Raw genomic sequence first — 15,909 nt, 5'->3', positions numbered from 1 at the left:
AGTGATCTTTGAACCACTTCGAGAATCTGCTGTTCCTGTGATCCCATTTGATGTTTCTGCTTCATATAAGTAAACATATTTCCTGAGGTGTTTAAATCTGGTTGCATCTTCTGCAATTGGAAAAACAAGAGTATTTTTATGACTCCGGTAGGATATGCGTACGCCAATCCTTACAACACACGCTTAGTGTTGTGTAACTAAAATGAATGCCACATATAAAGCAAGCACGAGGACACTCCCACTATTTCCTTTTACAGAATAGCTTTCAGATAAAGAAGTAATGCCTTCGTGTCAGCTGGACACTTTCTGAAGCATAAGGCAAAACTTGCGGGGGAAGCTTAGGTTTTGGGGCCCACTGCTCTGTTTGATGAGATCTGACAACACGACCCCATCTGGCCTTCAAAACCATGCCCCATTAATATTAATGACAAAAACAGGAGAAAGCTTAAGATGTGGAACTGTTTTAAAAATTACCCTTTTGCTTCTAAATTAAACCAATCAACTGGTAGCTTTCAAATTGGTAATAAAATGATTCATTTCAGCTGAGATTTTTCCATCAAAAGTCAAATGCAAGAAACTGCTTTATCTAAGTCACATGTTTGAGACTGAATGCAAATAAACACAGAAAGAGACAGAACACCAAAACTAGCATTCCTCAATACCATTTCACCTGAATTTACAGAGTATCTATCAGCCTCAGACCTTTCTGAAACATGATCTGCTCTAATTCACTTATTAGATCATCAAATTTTACTAGAGTAAACTCTTTTTAATGGAAATAAACTGTAGTTATATGAAAAGCATCCAGAACAAGGCAAAAGCACTAAGTTATGAGTAAGATTAAGGCAGGAGGAAGTATTTCTGGAGGTGTTTCTCTTCTTATCAAAGGAAGACCTAAAACCTAACAGACTTCCTCAAAGGGATGAATTTCACCTGTGTTTAATCTGCTTCTGTTGATTTCAGAGGCAATTAATCTGTAATTTTAAACCCTAAACCCAGGAATGAACGTGGTAATAGAGACAGAATGAAAAAAATTATTTTGTCTCAGTGTCATATACAGGGATATGAGGTCTTCTTTTGGTGTCTGGAGTGCATAATGTAGGCCAAACAATGTCCTCGATTACAATTCACTCCCATTATAACTGCAGGCCTCATTTTAAACTAAAAATACAATGATTAGGCACTTTAGGTGACTGTGTTAGAGCAGTTGCTGTTAGCGACTGTGTTAGAGAAGTTACTGCTCCCTCTGTTTAGACTGAGCAGCTCGGTGGGATTGTGAGGTTGTTGTGATGCTGTGTGAAAAGGAATTTCCTAAATTGCTCCCTCGTGGTTATATGTGACTGTCTGAACATATTAGAATCCTGATCTACTTTTATAGGAAAAAAAAAGGTAAAGTCATCCTGGTGTAAACCCACATGTCTATCATCAAATCTATATGATTTTGCCTGCCTATAGCTGCCATGAATGTAGCTTACTCTTCCTCTTTTATAAAATATTTGTCATGTCAGAAGCCAATGGCAATGTTATCTTACCCTTTATGTCACAGAATTGCATACTTGGAGGGAAGAGTAGAATAGTACTATATACCTCGTATTTCCCCCTTGGACTATCACTTTTAGAAGCTTTACATACTTCAATGGTGTTTTAACTGAGATAACTTTCATGTAATTTCTAAACAGAATTAATATAATTAATAATAGCTATCATACAATAATCAGCATCTTACAAACATTTGAAAACTTAATTAAATTACCTAATTAACCTTAAAATTAACTGCTATTAAAAAAATCAACACTATCCCTGTCACTTTTGGCTATCCTCTACTATAACATTGCTTAACTGTACATTCTCAGAAATTTTCGCAACACCAGTATCTACTATGCTAAAACCAAAAGGCTAATTATTGCTTCATTTCCTGATTTTAAACAGAAATAAATGGACAAGGAATAAGGAAATGATAAGATTAGAAATGCAAATACCAAATAATTTATTGTATCAAAAATACACGAGAAATGAAGCCCAGAAGTCATTGAATTGGTTTAGGCAGCTGAAATAAACCCAGTTGCCTGGAGATGGTGCTAAAGCACCCGACAAGGGAAAAAAAAAAAACACAAAAAAACCCTGAAGATCCAAAGGGACAAAGAACACAACAACTCATTTGGTACTTTGACCCTATGGTGGAACATTATGTATCTAACCAAGCAGTCAGGGCCAGTCTGAGTTCATTATAAAGATAGGGCATAAAGTCAGCATTTCCTGAGGCTCGACTTGTTTAAAGAAATTGCTGTCCTTGCTGACAGAGTTGATGATTTATTCTACAGGTATTTAGCTAGATATGCAAGTGTAATTCTCTGGGTTTAGCAGTCACCGTGAAGGGTAAATGAGAACTGAGCTTCAGCCCACGGTAAAGTCGTATGTACATAACCTCACTGCTAAAGCTTCACATCTCATAAACGGGGATTTCTAGATTAAGGAATTCGCACCTGGCAATTTCGAAATCAACAAAACAATGGAAAGTAGTTTCTTAATGGGAGCTTTTCAAAAGTTTAGAAACTCAACCTCAGCTTCTCTGATCTTAGGAAACTTTTTAAATTCTTTGAGCCAAGCCTTATGGATAATTAACTACCTAAGATAAACAGCAATGAAGACTTCTGAATATTGCCATCACTTTTGTTTCAGTTATTTCAGAGGAAGAGATTTATGGAACAGGAAAAGTCAGGCTTTGAAAGATGTATTCAGTTAATATAGTGACATAAGATAACAAAAGCAAATACAAGAAATCAATTACTTGAACATCCTGGATTTCCACTTTCAGGCGTTTCTTCTTCTGTAAAGAACAAAACCAAGAATTAAAAGCTGGAAAAGCAGTTTCTAGTATAAAACAAGGGCTATGGAAATATAAATGGAAATACTACATTTTCATTGTAAGACCTCTTTTAATTCATACCAACTTTTGATGAAGTTTGGCACACTGATGTAAATAATAAAGCTACTAATATTGTCAGTATGGAGTCACATCTAAAGAGAGTTACAGCAGTTGCCTTGATATTGGGAACTAAGACCTCAGAATTGGACCTTTAGGTCACTGAATTAAACTACTTTTCTTTAAACTGAGAAGGATCAGCTTCTAGGTTAACAAGTATTTTTAAAAGCCCTATGTTATGTGAAGTAGTTTATGAAGGATGGGAACAAAATGTAGAGGTAGACAGATGAAATGTACCATATAACAAGGTTTACTTCAAAATTTTAGTCTATTTGAGCACATAAAAATACTGCATAATGGATGAATGGCTACATTTTGCTTGTTGGACATTTAAAAAAGGGCAACTTTGACAATTAATACTACAATTGTCTGCCATTAAATCTTTTCTGAATATTGAGAATTCATTCTTTGGAGGAAAAGAACACTGATTGGAAGCCTATTCAAGTTAAGTAGAATCATTTGCTCCAATCTGTCTTAGGTATGTCCCACATGACTCTATTTAAAATAAAATAAAATATAATCTAGTAAATTTGCTGCATTCATTTGATACTATGTTATTCTTTGGGATATCACACATAAATGCCAGCACTTTTCACAATATTCTCTGCAGGCCTTCCAAGTATTCATTCTGGGAATTCTAAGGTTGACCACTCTATAGGAATACATTGTAATAATAGTTACAGTAATAGCAATAGCAACCGTAAGACTACTGTTATTATTACAATAGTAATAACATTCATAATAACCATTAGAAACAAGCGCGTCCTTTAAAACTGTATAACATCAGTCAAAAACAGAATGGTAGTTCAACAAAGGTGTATTTATGACGAATTTGATCTGCATATAAAACCAGACCTGTGTAACTGGCCCCAGACTCTCTGTCCTCCTTAACGTTCCTGAAATCTTAAGTAACACTACAGTGTTGTATTCTAAAAAGCCACTTCTTGGGAAGTAAGGATAGCTCACAATCCACAGCACCATATTGATTTAGGCTGTTGTTTCTGATCTTAGGAATAAAACCTGTACTGGCCTACTTCTTTTACTACTACTACTGATGGCTATGTCCTTTTAACACAAAATTGTATTTCCAATATCAATATTGTCTGCCAAATACACTTTGCTTTATTGCTCTCCATCTTCATATTTTCTGCAAAATAGGTTAGCAACAGCTGGGATAAGTCTGTATGGTATCTCCAAGCTACAGTATCTCCATGGGGGTTTAAAAGGACAGCACTACAGAAAAACAATTAGGCCAAAACAAATCATGTGAATTCCTTACAAGTTGCAAAATACATTAAATCTGATCAAAAGACACTAGGCGACATTTGTGATTTTTCTACATTGGGATCCTCCTATGATTGCGCAGTCCCACAAAGGGAAGAGATGACATCTTTGCCATGCTTACCCTCTCTAATCCTATAAGCCGTTGTCCTGATGATTTTCGCATTATTGTTGTTTTAATGGGTTCATAAATAAAGCAGTAAAAAGCACTAATATAAAAGGCAGTACTTACGTGTGAGAACACCACTGCTGAGCAGCAGCGAGAGCAGCAAGAGCTGCACAGGGCCCATGGTGAGCCCCGAACCCTCTTGCTGCTCTGTCTTTTCTTCTGTTTTTCCTTCCCTCCCCTCTTCACCTCTTCCCTACTGCCTCAGAGGGAGAATGAGCCTTCTGACTTGGACCTCCATTTATATAGTCTGTAGCAAGCAGCTGAGGCAAACGGTTTAGAAAGCTCAGAGCAAATTGCCAAAGGTCCAAAGGTGAGAGTCCCAGATCCTCACTGCACTCCAGACAATGCTCTGCTTTGGTTGCTGGGAGTCCCTGAAGGCAGAAGACTGAGCATATACTGGAGATAAGTCACTCTTCCAGTTCATTGTGTTTTTTGTTTAACAGAGTTTTAAAAGCAAAATCCCTCAGCTACAGACTTTGACAATATATTCAACTAAATTTCCCACATCTACATAACGATTACAATATATAAGTTGTAGCTGGAAGAAATGATCACGGCAGCATACTTTCAGTATAGATGTTGAGAGGCTTAAGGGTATGAGCTCTTGAGAAAATGAGAGTATTGTGCAATTTAGACATCTTCCCTTTATATGCAGGAGAACAAAAGTTTAAGAGTTTTTCCTTTGTTGTACCAAAATTTGTCATATACCTTTCTAAAAATAATTGTACATTTACTTGCAATATTCTGGTAAATCAGGTCATGTTCGTGTTGAAAGTAAGGTCTTTTGTTTCCTTAGATTCAATTTCTTTTGTTTGCTAATAATAGCAAAAATATGAAAATAAGATGATAAAATTTATCTGAATGAAGAGGGTAAACTTATGAAGAAGATAAACCTAATTAAAACACAAACAAACAAAAGGACCTTTTAATGAACATGTATATTGTTAAAAAAGACTGATTTTATGTCATGAGAAATTCTAGTAGTTTGAATTCTTTTTCAGATCCATCAAAGCTAATTGCAGTAAAAAATTGACTATGGAAATAGTTAAGAACATTTTGTTCAGTAAATTTAATTTTTCTATATCTGATCAAATTGAAATGTTTTGACATTCCCAAATCAAAATATTTCCTCTTAGCTTGTTGAATCAAAAAAAATCAAATTCTGGCTTAGCTAAGCGGTAATTTCTTTTCCCTCGAAATGTTACCATGTTACCATGCATCACAGCAGCTATCTTTAGTGTCTCTTATTTCTTCATACCCTTTCTCTCTCAGACCTCATAGTTAGGTCACATTTCCCAGGATGCACTGTGATCATGTAACTCCTAACATCAGTACAACCAAATGGTAAGCACTGATGTACAATAGGACGTACTCTCCAGTAATAGAGACATCTTCCTTGCAATTAGGAGTTTGTCTGATGACATTAACAAGAGCATGCCATATGTCAGAGAGATCTCTTGCAGAAATTTCTTTCCTGGATTCACCAGTATTGGAGGTATCCCAAAGAAAACATTTCTTAGGTTTTTGCATTTTGGTTTCTGCCCTTATACTAATCATAGATATAATAAAACAACCAATAAGAGATTATTATTTTTTTACTTCCAAAAAGCAACATAGGCTTTAGGGTTTTGTTTACTTTTGTGTCCACAGCTGCCTCAACAGCTGTTGTGATATGTAACAATGATTTTGCTTTGGAACATGATTCTACCAAAGAGACTGTACAAAAATATCGTAGTTTCACCCATAGCATTTTAGCACTTTCTGCATTTAAACATCAACAGGTTTTGACTATCACTTAAAATCTATTTATTTATTCACTTTAGCACTGCAGATAAATAAAGCTCTGGAGAGATTTGTTAGCTATTTCCCTATTTTGCCTGTGTCTCTTCACTGCCTTCAGGTGGTTATTTGGGCTCAAGCTGAGGCTGACTGATTGTATTAATATGACGTTGCATGGATGCAAACAGATGACAGAAGTTATGACTCAGCCCATAAGCATGCAGGTAACATGGATGCACCACTCTAGAGTGACAGGTTTATATTGCTGTATTGCCTAGTCAAGGGACAGCTTTTTTTTTTTTTCACAACAGGTGCCACAAAATGCCATACACTACTTTTATCTATTCAATCATCAAGGAATCCCCATGCTTTCAGCTTACTGGAAGAAGTCAATATTCACATGGAATTAAGACAACACAAAGTTCTTACTTCAGCTATTTCTGTGAAGTTGTGGGCTTTGACCTCAGAACACAGTTTATCTTCCAGACCAATCTGTTTTAAACTGTATTATCTCATTTCATTCTTTGTGTTTCTCAATTACTTTTGGCTAAGTCTCACTCTCCTCTGAGTGCGTCTCTTGGAAGTAAAATGAAGACTTTGGAGATGGAACCATTCTAAAGCACAGTAAGCATATCACAGGTCTTACATCTTTGCATGTTTTGCACTCTATATGACAAAGACAGGCAGAAGATATTGGTGCAGACTTGAAAAGACAAAGGATGACAGAAACATAAAACTTTACTCCCTGATGTTCTACACCAGAAGTAGCTCCAATCTTTGGTATATGCTGTATATCTCTAATCTGCATAGATTTGATCCTGATCTAAAACCCAAACACCTAAATGGAAGTTCTCCAACTGCCTTTGGATCAAGCCATCTGAGGTGAGTGCTGTGTTCCATATTTCTTTTCCCTTAATAATTTTATTTTTTTACTTTAGTCCATATTACTCAGCAATAGGGACAGTTTGGGCCTTGGTGCTTACCATGGTAATGTAGTATTCATAGAATCATAGAATCATAAAATGGTTAGAGCTGGAAGGGACCTTAAAGATGATCTAGTTCCAACCCCCTGCCATAGGCAGGGACACCTCCCACTAGACCAGGTTGATCAAAGCCCCATCCAACCTGGCCTTGAACACCTCCAGGGACGGGGCCTCAACAACTTCCCTGGGCAACCTCTTCCAGCATTGTTGAAGCTTTAGGTACTGCCAGAGACGATTAAGTTTGTTCACCGTTCCGTTCAAAAAACTTAAATACCAATATTAAAATTATTAAAAAACGATGATGAAGTTATATTTAGAAAGCAATAATTTGTGGACATTTCACATCTTTTTTCTTAGAAAAACCTATTAAGGGGAAAATTCCCTAAAGAAGATAAAAATGTCATCAGCATCTGGTAGCTAACCATTACTGAAATGAAGTTTCATGGCTTATTGACACAAATGCAGGTCATTTATTAATGCTGATATAAGCTAGCTGGAGCTGTCATACATTTCATGAATTTGTCCAATTATGTCTTCTTTCTTTCCTAAAAATCTTGCCACTGGTTTACGATGTTCTGCATGTCCACACAGTGGTACTACCTAAAAATGAAAACCAGAACATGCACAGATTCTTTGTAGAACACAGAGGAAGTGCAGTTCATATATGTAAAGAACAGACGATAAACCGAAGGTGTCACATGTACACAGACTGGGTATTCACAAAGTCCACTACTTCATGCATTCATCAGACCTACTGTCTATGGACTGAATCAATGGTCTTATGAAATGTAGGAAGTATGACAATACATCTGATATGCTGAATTAAATTTGTACGGGGAGATAATTTGTGCGTGGGTATTATGGATATGGAAAATCTCTGACAGGATTTGAAAGCCTTAGCAATTGTAGAATCGGAGAATAAACTTGGTTTGGAAGGGAGCTCTAAAAGTCATCAAATCCAATCCCACAATTAAAACAGATCTAACTAGATCAGGATGCTCTGGACCTTGTACAGCCAATCAAATGATGAAGGCATGATCATTTCACGTTCTGTCCTTTGTGAACTTCAGTCTAGTGGCAGGCTACTGCCTCCTTACATGCACATGAAGAAGTTATGTATTTGGGTGCATTACTGTACGCTAAATGACTGGAACAGCTGCATTTCCATTGGAACTACAGCACTTGCTTGAGAAGTAGATGACCAAGTTTCCTGTTTTGCCATCATGAGAAGGGGTTTGATCCTACATGTAAGTGTCCTATGTATGGCTACATGTAATTCTGGTTGGGAGCAGCCTTCCTGGTTAACCTGGACTACTATGTAGCCACGATTTGAAGTTTGTAGAGACAGAAAATCGAAAAAGTAAAAATGAAACAATCCCTGTGCATGTTGGGACATGTATCTGGGAGTACGAAGTCCTATCTTCAGCTATGTACATATTGCACATGTGGATTAAATGCAAACATGCAGCAGGGACCAGGGCTCAGGACTGAGTACACATATGTCTTACTTTCAAACTGCTTAAACTCTCACTCATAAGCCATAGCACATCTTACACATAAGTACATCACTTATAATGAAAATGGATTTGATGGTCACAGTCACCTGTAGAATCCAGGGAAGCTGAGGAAATTGAGCACAGTAAACTAATGCCAGCATATACCTGGGAGTCAGGAGGGGAAAACATTTTTAACAGCTCCTATTCCATAACACATGCTATGGTGTCCTGTACTTATGGTACACAGAGGATGCCTTGATGGCCTCTACAGTACTGCGGAGGTACATTCACTGATCTCTTTCTTTTCAGTATACATGTGTGCACCTTTGTAACATTTCTTCTGCTGTATTTAGGGATTGTCATATGAATCCCATTAAACAGAAAACCCACCTAACACTCAGGCTTTAACTGAGCCCCTTAAACTGATAGGATTTGGGCTTCAAATGTGTCTCTTAGCCATACCGTGCATTACCATTTTATTTTTTGTACAATTTTAGTTGTAGGAGCATTCAGAGTCTAGATTTGATACTAGAAATAACAATTTATTTTATCAAATTTTGTCTTCAGACTTCACTTCACTATATTGTTTTCCACAGCTTCACAGAGGAAACTGCATCAAATCACTCACCTGAAACTGAAACCCTCCTTCCTACACTTGTCTTCTCCAGTGAGGAACTGGTTTTGCTGTGCCTGTTTTGACAATGCCAACAATGGCTTTGCTAATACTAATATAAATACAGAAACTTTATTAACCTTTAATTGTATATTCTATACTTATTATATATTATTATGTATATACCATATATTCTATATTCTATACTCTATATTCTATATTCTACATTGCATTATACATATAGACCACGATCTTTTACTCTGCTTGATGATAGTGACATTTCCTTTTTCTATCACTGGAGACTGGTCAAATGTTTTGACAGTACTGTTAAGAGAGGGAGGTGGAACACTTTCACTGGACACATCTACCAGAAATTTTATCTTGTGCTTGTCATTGCATTGTCTTAGGATAAGGCCCTCTTCTATTAACTCAAGTTTTGCATCTCATATTTACTCAATGACTTTTGCGACACAACACAGACAGTTTGTGGAAGCAATTATGCTTGGTACTAAGTTGCTTAGATTCCAAAGAATCCTTGTGTACCTTCCCTTCCATCTCTTTCTTCCTTCTCTTTTTCTTTCTTTTTTCCTTCCTTCCTTTTGCCTTCCTTTCTCTCCTTTTTCTTTCTTCTTTCTTCTTTTCTTTTCTAAGAAATATACCCACTACACAATGTTCACTTTTTTTTTTTTTTTGTTATTACTTATTCAGGTCAAGGCCCAGCACTTCAGGTTCTTTGGGAGCTCCTTGGAAACATTGGTCTCAGTCTTCTACTGTGTTTCCCAGATCACACTGTCATCTGTTTAGGTCTTAGCATGTCCCTCATCAGAGAAAAATGGTTGTATTTTCTGGCGAAACACCTATGGTGCTAACTATAACCCAATGGCAATTGGAGGAAACCTTGTCTCCCAAAGGAGGTGCTGGAGGTGCATAAACATACACTTTGTTTGTCTAAGAACTGCTGCCAGAAGCCTGCTGAGGCATCAAGAGTAGAAAAATATTTGGCATAAGCCATCTCCTCCAGAATTTCTCTCCTTGTAGGTAGTGGAAAATGTTTCCTTTTTACATATTTGTTTAGTTCTGTCTGGGGTCTGTCTTCTTTTTGCAGTAACAAGAAAAAGTACCAATTCTGTTGAACCTTTTATTCACATTCTCCTTTCAACGTATTAAACCTCCCCAGTTCCTTCATTTGGTTTTGTCCCTAGGCAAAGAAATGTACTTTTGAACTGTGGTGGTTGAGACCTCTAAATTCAGTTTTGAATTCTGCCAAGAGATTCCGACAAAGATGTTGCAAACCTCTACTTCATTCTCTCTCACCATCAAGGTGACATGGTGAAATGCTCACTGTATTTCTAAAAGAGCATTTTTTCCATGTTTTTATCTTCTAATTTCTTATTTATCCATACCTTCCATTCAAATGCTCTCTTCTAAGCTCACCACTGGAAAACTTATTGTCTACTGTCTCTTTTAGTACTAATAGCACTGTTTCTGGTACAGATGTTCAGTGCATCTGTGAGAAAGGTAAGACTAAGAAATAACCCATTTACTTTCACAATAACAATCCAGGGATTTCCTGTAGAAAAAATTACACACTGCTGTTCTAGTAACTTCCATTGAAACAGTGGCATTTTCTTCATCCTTTTTGTCCAGGTTGTAATGTTCCAGTATTCCCAGCCCTGCCAAAATACCGTATTCCAGTGGAGTGTCATGACATAAGTGGTTCAATGGACTATGGTTTTTGAGAACTCCAACTTGAAAACCTGTGTACCTTTTTGCTTCATCTCTCCCATGGTTCCAACCCTCCATCATCTTCATACTGCTAGAGCTCATGCTGTCTCCACAGGCTTTCATGTACACAGGATCCCATCTCTGCCTGCAACATTCTAAACTCTTTCTCAAAATTAATTCCACCACCACTGTGCTTTCTATGATGCTTTTCCTCATCTCTGCATCTGGCCATTTCTCAGAGACTCAATTTGTTTTCCAGACTTACAAGTTAAGTTCGTCAACATAGAAACATTTTCTTTCCTTTATTTATTCTTTCTTTTCAAATATTTATCTGTCACATGTTAATTTTCTACAGGATACCATGTTCCTCAAATAGGCACACTACAGTTAAATACTTAGCCTTCAATTAAACGGAAGCTTTGAATTATCATTTATAGAACTACTGCCTTGCTGGTTTTCTTTTTGCTGGCTTCTGCTGCTCACAAATACACTGAGGAGTAATGTTTAAATCTTTTCCAGTTGTTTTGGGAGCTTATTTTTCCACCACTCTGAGCAGTTCATTTTTCTTTCTGCTTTTGAGAGCTGTTCAATAATCACTCAAAGTCAAAGAGTCCGACAGGTCACCTTCACTCGGTGTTTAAGCTGATCCATCAATCTGATAGTTTTAACTGATTGGTATTGTGCAACACAAATTTCTACACAATATTACATGGAATTTTACTAGATCATTCCCGAGCCTTTTCAAGTCACTGTTCTCCTTATATAGGGAAAAAAATTCCACCTTCACATTAGCAAGAGGGAATACCTTACAGAGCTAGGGAATACCTTACAGAGCATAGGAAGCCCTCACCACTAGCTTTCTCCTAATGTCAGATAATTAATACTGCAGAAGATACGCCCTGTGACATACTAGCTGCTTGAAGGCCACAGGGAAGGCTCTGTGGACTAAGCTCGCACATGATAGTTAAGGAAATAAATGGGTTTACCCAATGTCTCATCTGAGGAGGAGAAAGATTTTTTTTCTTTCATTTTACTAACCTGCTGATGCTACACAAGGAAGATGTAAAGAAAAATGAGTCAGTACTTTTTGCATGACATTACCAGAAACGATAACAAAACATATGAAGCCACAAGAGTGATAGTAGATATGGCTGTCAGGTGGGGACTGAACTTTAATCTATATAGGAACCAGGTTACAAATTTCATTACTGGATGATGAACTGCACCTGTTAGGCTTGAGGCTCTGAAAAGTTAGAAAGAAAGGGGACATGTCATTCAGCTTATTGGTACTGACATCAAAGGCTTTTCACTTTCTGGTCACCTTCATAAATATAGCCTTAATGAGCAGTGGGATCAGTTTCCTTCCCAGGGTAAAAATGTTTTCAAAATTAGAAACCATATTGTAGTGGTTGTGATTTTAAATTCTAGGACAGGCCAAGAGCCACAGTGATTTGAGAAAAAAATCTGCCTTTCATCCCTAAAGAGGCTTTGCATTGTATCATTGAAGTATCCTCAGCTCACGCATACACCTGAGTATTTTGCCGATTAAATAGCACAATTCTACTGATGATAACCAAAATTCTTCATTTTCAAAAAACTCCTCTGAGAAGAAAGGTCTTTTTACCCTCTGTCTGAGTTCTAAACTCAGTATAGCAGCCTTGATTAACATAGAACTGACAGCAATCAAATTCGTATTTTAAAGACAGATATTTGGGATATTTTTACATTAAAGATATATATCCTTACTTACCTGGAGCAATGTTGTGGTGCAGAAAAATACTACAAACTTCCTCTTTGCAAGTACGATTAATCTAAAATGTGCTGTAAAATCTTAAACATTTTACTGTATTTTTTTAAGTAAAGCATTTGTCTGTACTTCATCCATTTTTCATTTTACTGGCAAGTATCCTCTTTCCTGTTCTTTGTTAATTTCTTATTATGCCTTTTCTGTCCAGCAAAATTGCAGCGACAATATTATCCTCTTCATATATTGCTTTTATTCCAGAAACCCCTGTTTGAAGTCACCTTACTGCAGTTCTACTGTATTATCTTTTTAAGGACTTAATGCCTCTATAGCAAAATTCAAACTTATACATGAGTTCTTACACCTTTCTGCTCTTTCACTCCTTTCATTCAGTTAAGAATGCAACTTTTCAATACTAGATACCTCTGTATTTGATAAGCCACTAATAGATAATGGTAAAAATACTGTATTAATAGGGAAAGGGGAAGAAAGGAGGGGGAAAAAAGGAAATAAGAAGGGAAGAAGAAAGCAAGAAAAGAAGGAAGGAAAGGGGAGAAGGAGGGGAGGAAGGAGGGAGGAAAGGAGAAAATGGGGAAGGCTATTTTTGTCATCTACACTTTCTGTTGTGGGTCTGTGGTGGGTCAGTGAAGTAAGTATACCTAAATCCACCCCTACGTGCGCCCATAATCAAAAATGAATCAATTGTTCTGAGCAGAATGAGTTCAAAGGTTTGCACTGGGTATACGGAAGTCATCAGTTTGGATTAAAAAACATACCAGCCTTCTAATTAGGATGAGACTTTTTGTATCGCTGAAGAAAGAAATGTATCTCCTAAAATCCACATTAGTAAAAGCTATGTGTTTGAAACTGAAATTCAGTTTTGATGGAATATGACCTTGATGGAATATAAATCAGCATGAGAAAAGTGTATTTATACAGAGTACCAACTTGTCCCTATTATTTCACACAGCAAATAGGAGTTCTACTGTGAACATCTTGCATTTGGAATGCTTATTTCCTTGCTTGCCTATAGATACATGCTTCCACGCACTGATTAATAGGGACTTATGCCAAAATCAAGGGGTTTCCAAATCTGAAGTTTTGGTTAAAACTTATTTTTAATATTAGTATATTTTTATTAGTAAAATCGTGTTATTTTTGTTAACTCCACTACACAGTCAGAAAGAATGGTGTTGGAAATAGGCATGCTACACCTTATTGGAACTGCATACATATTTGATGACGTCCCAGGGGCTAGAGCGGCATCGTAACACGATTCCAATTTTAAGTATCAAATTAGGGGGTCAGATTATGACATTGGGCACTGAATTCCTTCTGTATCCGTTTCTGTTTTGGGTTCTGAGGGTTTGAAAATCAGTCCATGACATCTTTGAAAAATGTGTCTCTGGATAATAATGGGTTGCAAACAGCTGCCACTTACGCTACAAGTCCAAACATAAAGGGTTCAGTGAAGATGGAGCATTTTGTTTTATGTTCGTGTATGACTGTCCAATTGTCTCTGCTATTCATTATGCTGATCACTCAAATGAAATCAAACCTCATTTAACACTAAGATAAGGTATAAACTGAAAAATAGGTTCACCTTTCAATAGCAGCTGGAGCTTAGAATAGAAAAGGGAACATCCTGTTGTTCAGATGTTATTTAGTTCAGATGTTATTTAGTAACAGAAGGAAAACTTCCAGAAGTTAATTTTTTTTAAGTTCTTTGAAAACACGCTTAATCAAGTTAAATAAAACATCTAAATATTTATTTAGTTGGCAAAAATGAAGATTTCTGAATTATACTTTTTGGCATAAAATGCCAACATATCAACACACCAATTATGAGAAAGTTTAATAAAAAAGGACAGGTTTCTTAGAGAAATGTAACACTAAGAGTCACTCTATCTGCAGGAATGAATTGGTTGACAATGATGGAGTTATGTTACTCTGTCTGATACGAGGATTTGGCTCAATTCTGAAGCTGCCTTTTTGTTCTTATTTGATGCTCTCAGCACTGACTCTCTGCTGACTGCTCCACCATTTGCCTTTCTATTCCTTGACCTTTCACCATCTTTCCCCTTGTATCCGGAATCTCTGTTCGATTTTTCATTGCCACAATTGCACTTAAAGAATTTTATTTTCTAGTGTTATTCTTTAATTTGTTCTTCTTATTTTCTCTGTTTCAGCACATCACCAATACTCCACACTATCCCAATGTTACCCTTCCTTCTTCACCCTCATAGTTAGCATTTTGCTTTGGCACCAGACTGCTGAAATCTTCTTTATCTTCCTGTTCACTAAGCCCTTGTAATCCACTATCCTATCCAGAATTCCTCTGCGCGAACAACCTAGCAGATTCTCATCACACACCACTTCAGCTCCTTAAAATGGCCACTTCTGTTGCATTAAAACACACATAACCTCAGAGTGCTTTACTGTGTGGCTTCCTGAAACAACCTTCTGCCTATTTCCTAAGCCCATGATGTAACACTTGAGCACCGTTTCCTAGCTTGGTGTAGACTTCAGGCCTACAATGTTCAGAGGGTAAGTTTAGATAAGATATATTCCACTGTAATGGTAAGGATTTGGTGGGCAGAGTATGTGCACATAGTTGTGAGCAATTCAGAATTGTGGTCAATGTGTAGAGGTGGGCAAAAAAGCAAAGCAGTAACATAAAGAAGGAAGAGAATGGAGAACAGTGTCAAAATATTATAACAGTATTATGGTAATGCAAACAAAGGTAGGTATGTCAACAAGTAATAATAACAATAATAGAAGCAAATGGGCTATTATTCAGTTCCTGTAGTTCCAGTTCAAAGAACATATAGTGGAAACTGAGAAGGATCAGAGATAGGCAGGTCAAAGCCATGGAAAATATTCCAATCTGAGAGAGACTGAAGAGAAAAGCACTGAGGTCTTCTTTTCTTCCAGTAATCGAAGACATTTGGGGGGTGCTTGTGTGTGGAATCAGTTCCTGAAACATAGCCATCCAATTTTATTTTCAACTTCTTAGGTATCAAGGATGCCTGTATGGTGGTTGGAGATAAGACATGGATCTTACAGGAAGTTTTGCACCCTTCTTGGTTCACAACTGAGGGTCAAGAAGATAATCCACTGAGTAAAAAATGATACT

The 15,909-nt window shown here is 36.9% G+C and overlaps 1 protein-coding gene across 1 annotated transcript in view; it reads right to left on the bottom strand.

Annotated features, from left to right (window-relative positions):
* Positions 1 to 4,554, bottom strand: part of APOB (apolipoprotein B) — a 37,240-nt gene extending 32,686 nt beyond the window's left edge. The window contains exons 1-3 of the mRNA XM_009885345.1: positions 4,497 to 4,554; positions 2,789 to 2,827; positions 1 to 110 (exon numbers count right to left, since the gene is read on the bottom strand). The exon at positions 1 to 110 is cut by the window's left edge and continues 1 nt beyond it. Coding sequence (XP_009883647.1) covers positions 1 to 110; positions 2,789 to 2,827; positions 4,497 to 4,554 — 207 coding nt within the window. The remainder of the gene's footprint in view (positions 111 to 2,788; positions 2,828 to 4,496) is intronic.
* Between the last annotated feature and the right edge of the window lie 11,355 nt (positions 4,555 to 15,909).

This window comes from Charadrius vociferus, unplaced genomic scaffold (genome assembly GCF_000708025.1).
Source record: "Charadrius vociferus isolate BGI_N301 unplaced genomic scaffold, ASM70802v2 scaffold173, whole genome shotgun sequence".
Taxonomy (NCBI): Eukaryota; Metazoa; Chordata; class Aves; order Charadriiformes; family Charadriidae; genus Charadrius; species Charadrius vociferus.
Note: the sequence above shows the minus strand (reverse complement) of the source record. Positions and strands in the feature narration are given on the sequence as shown.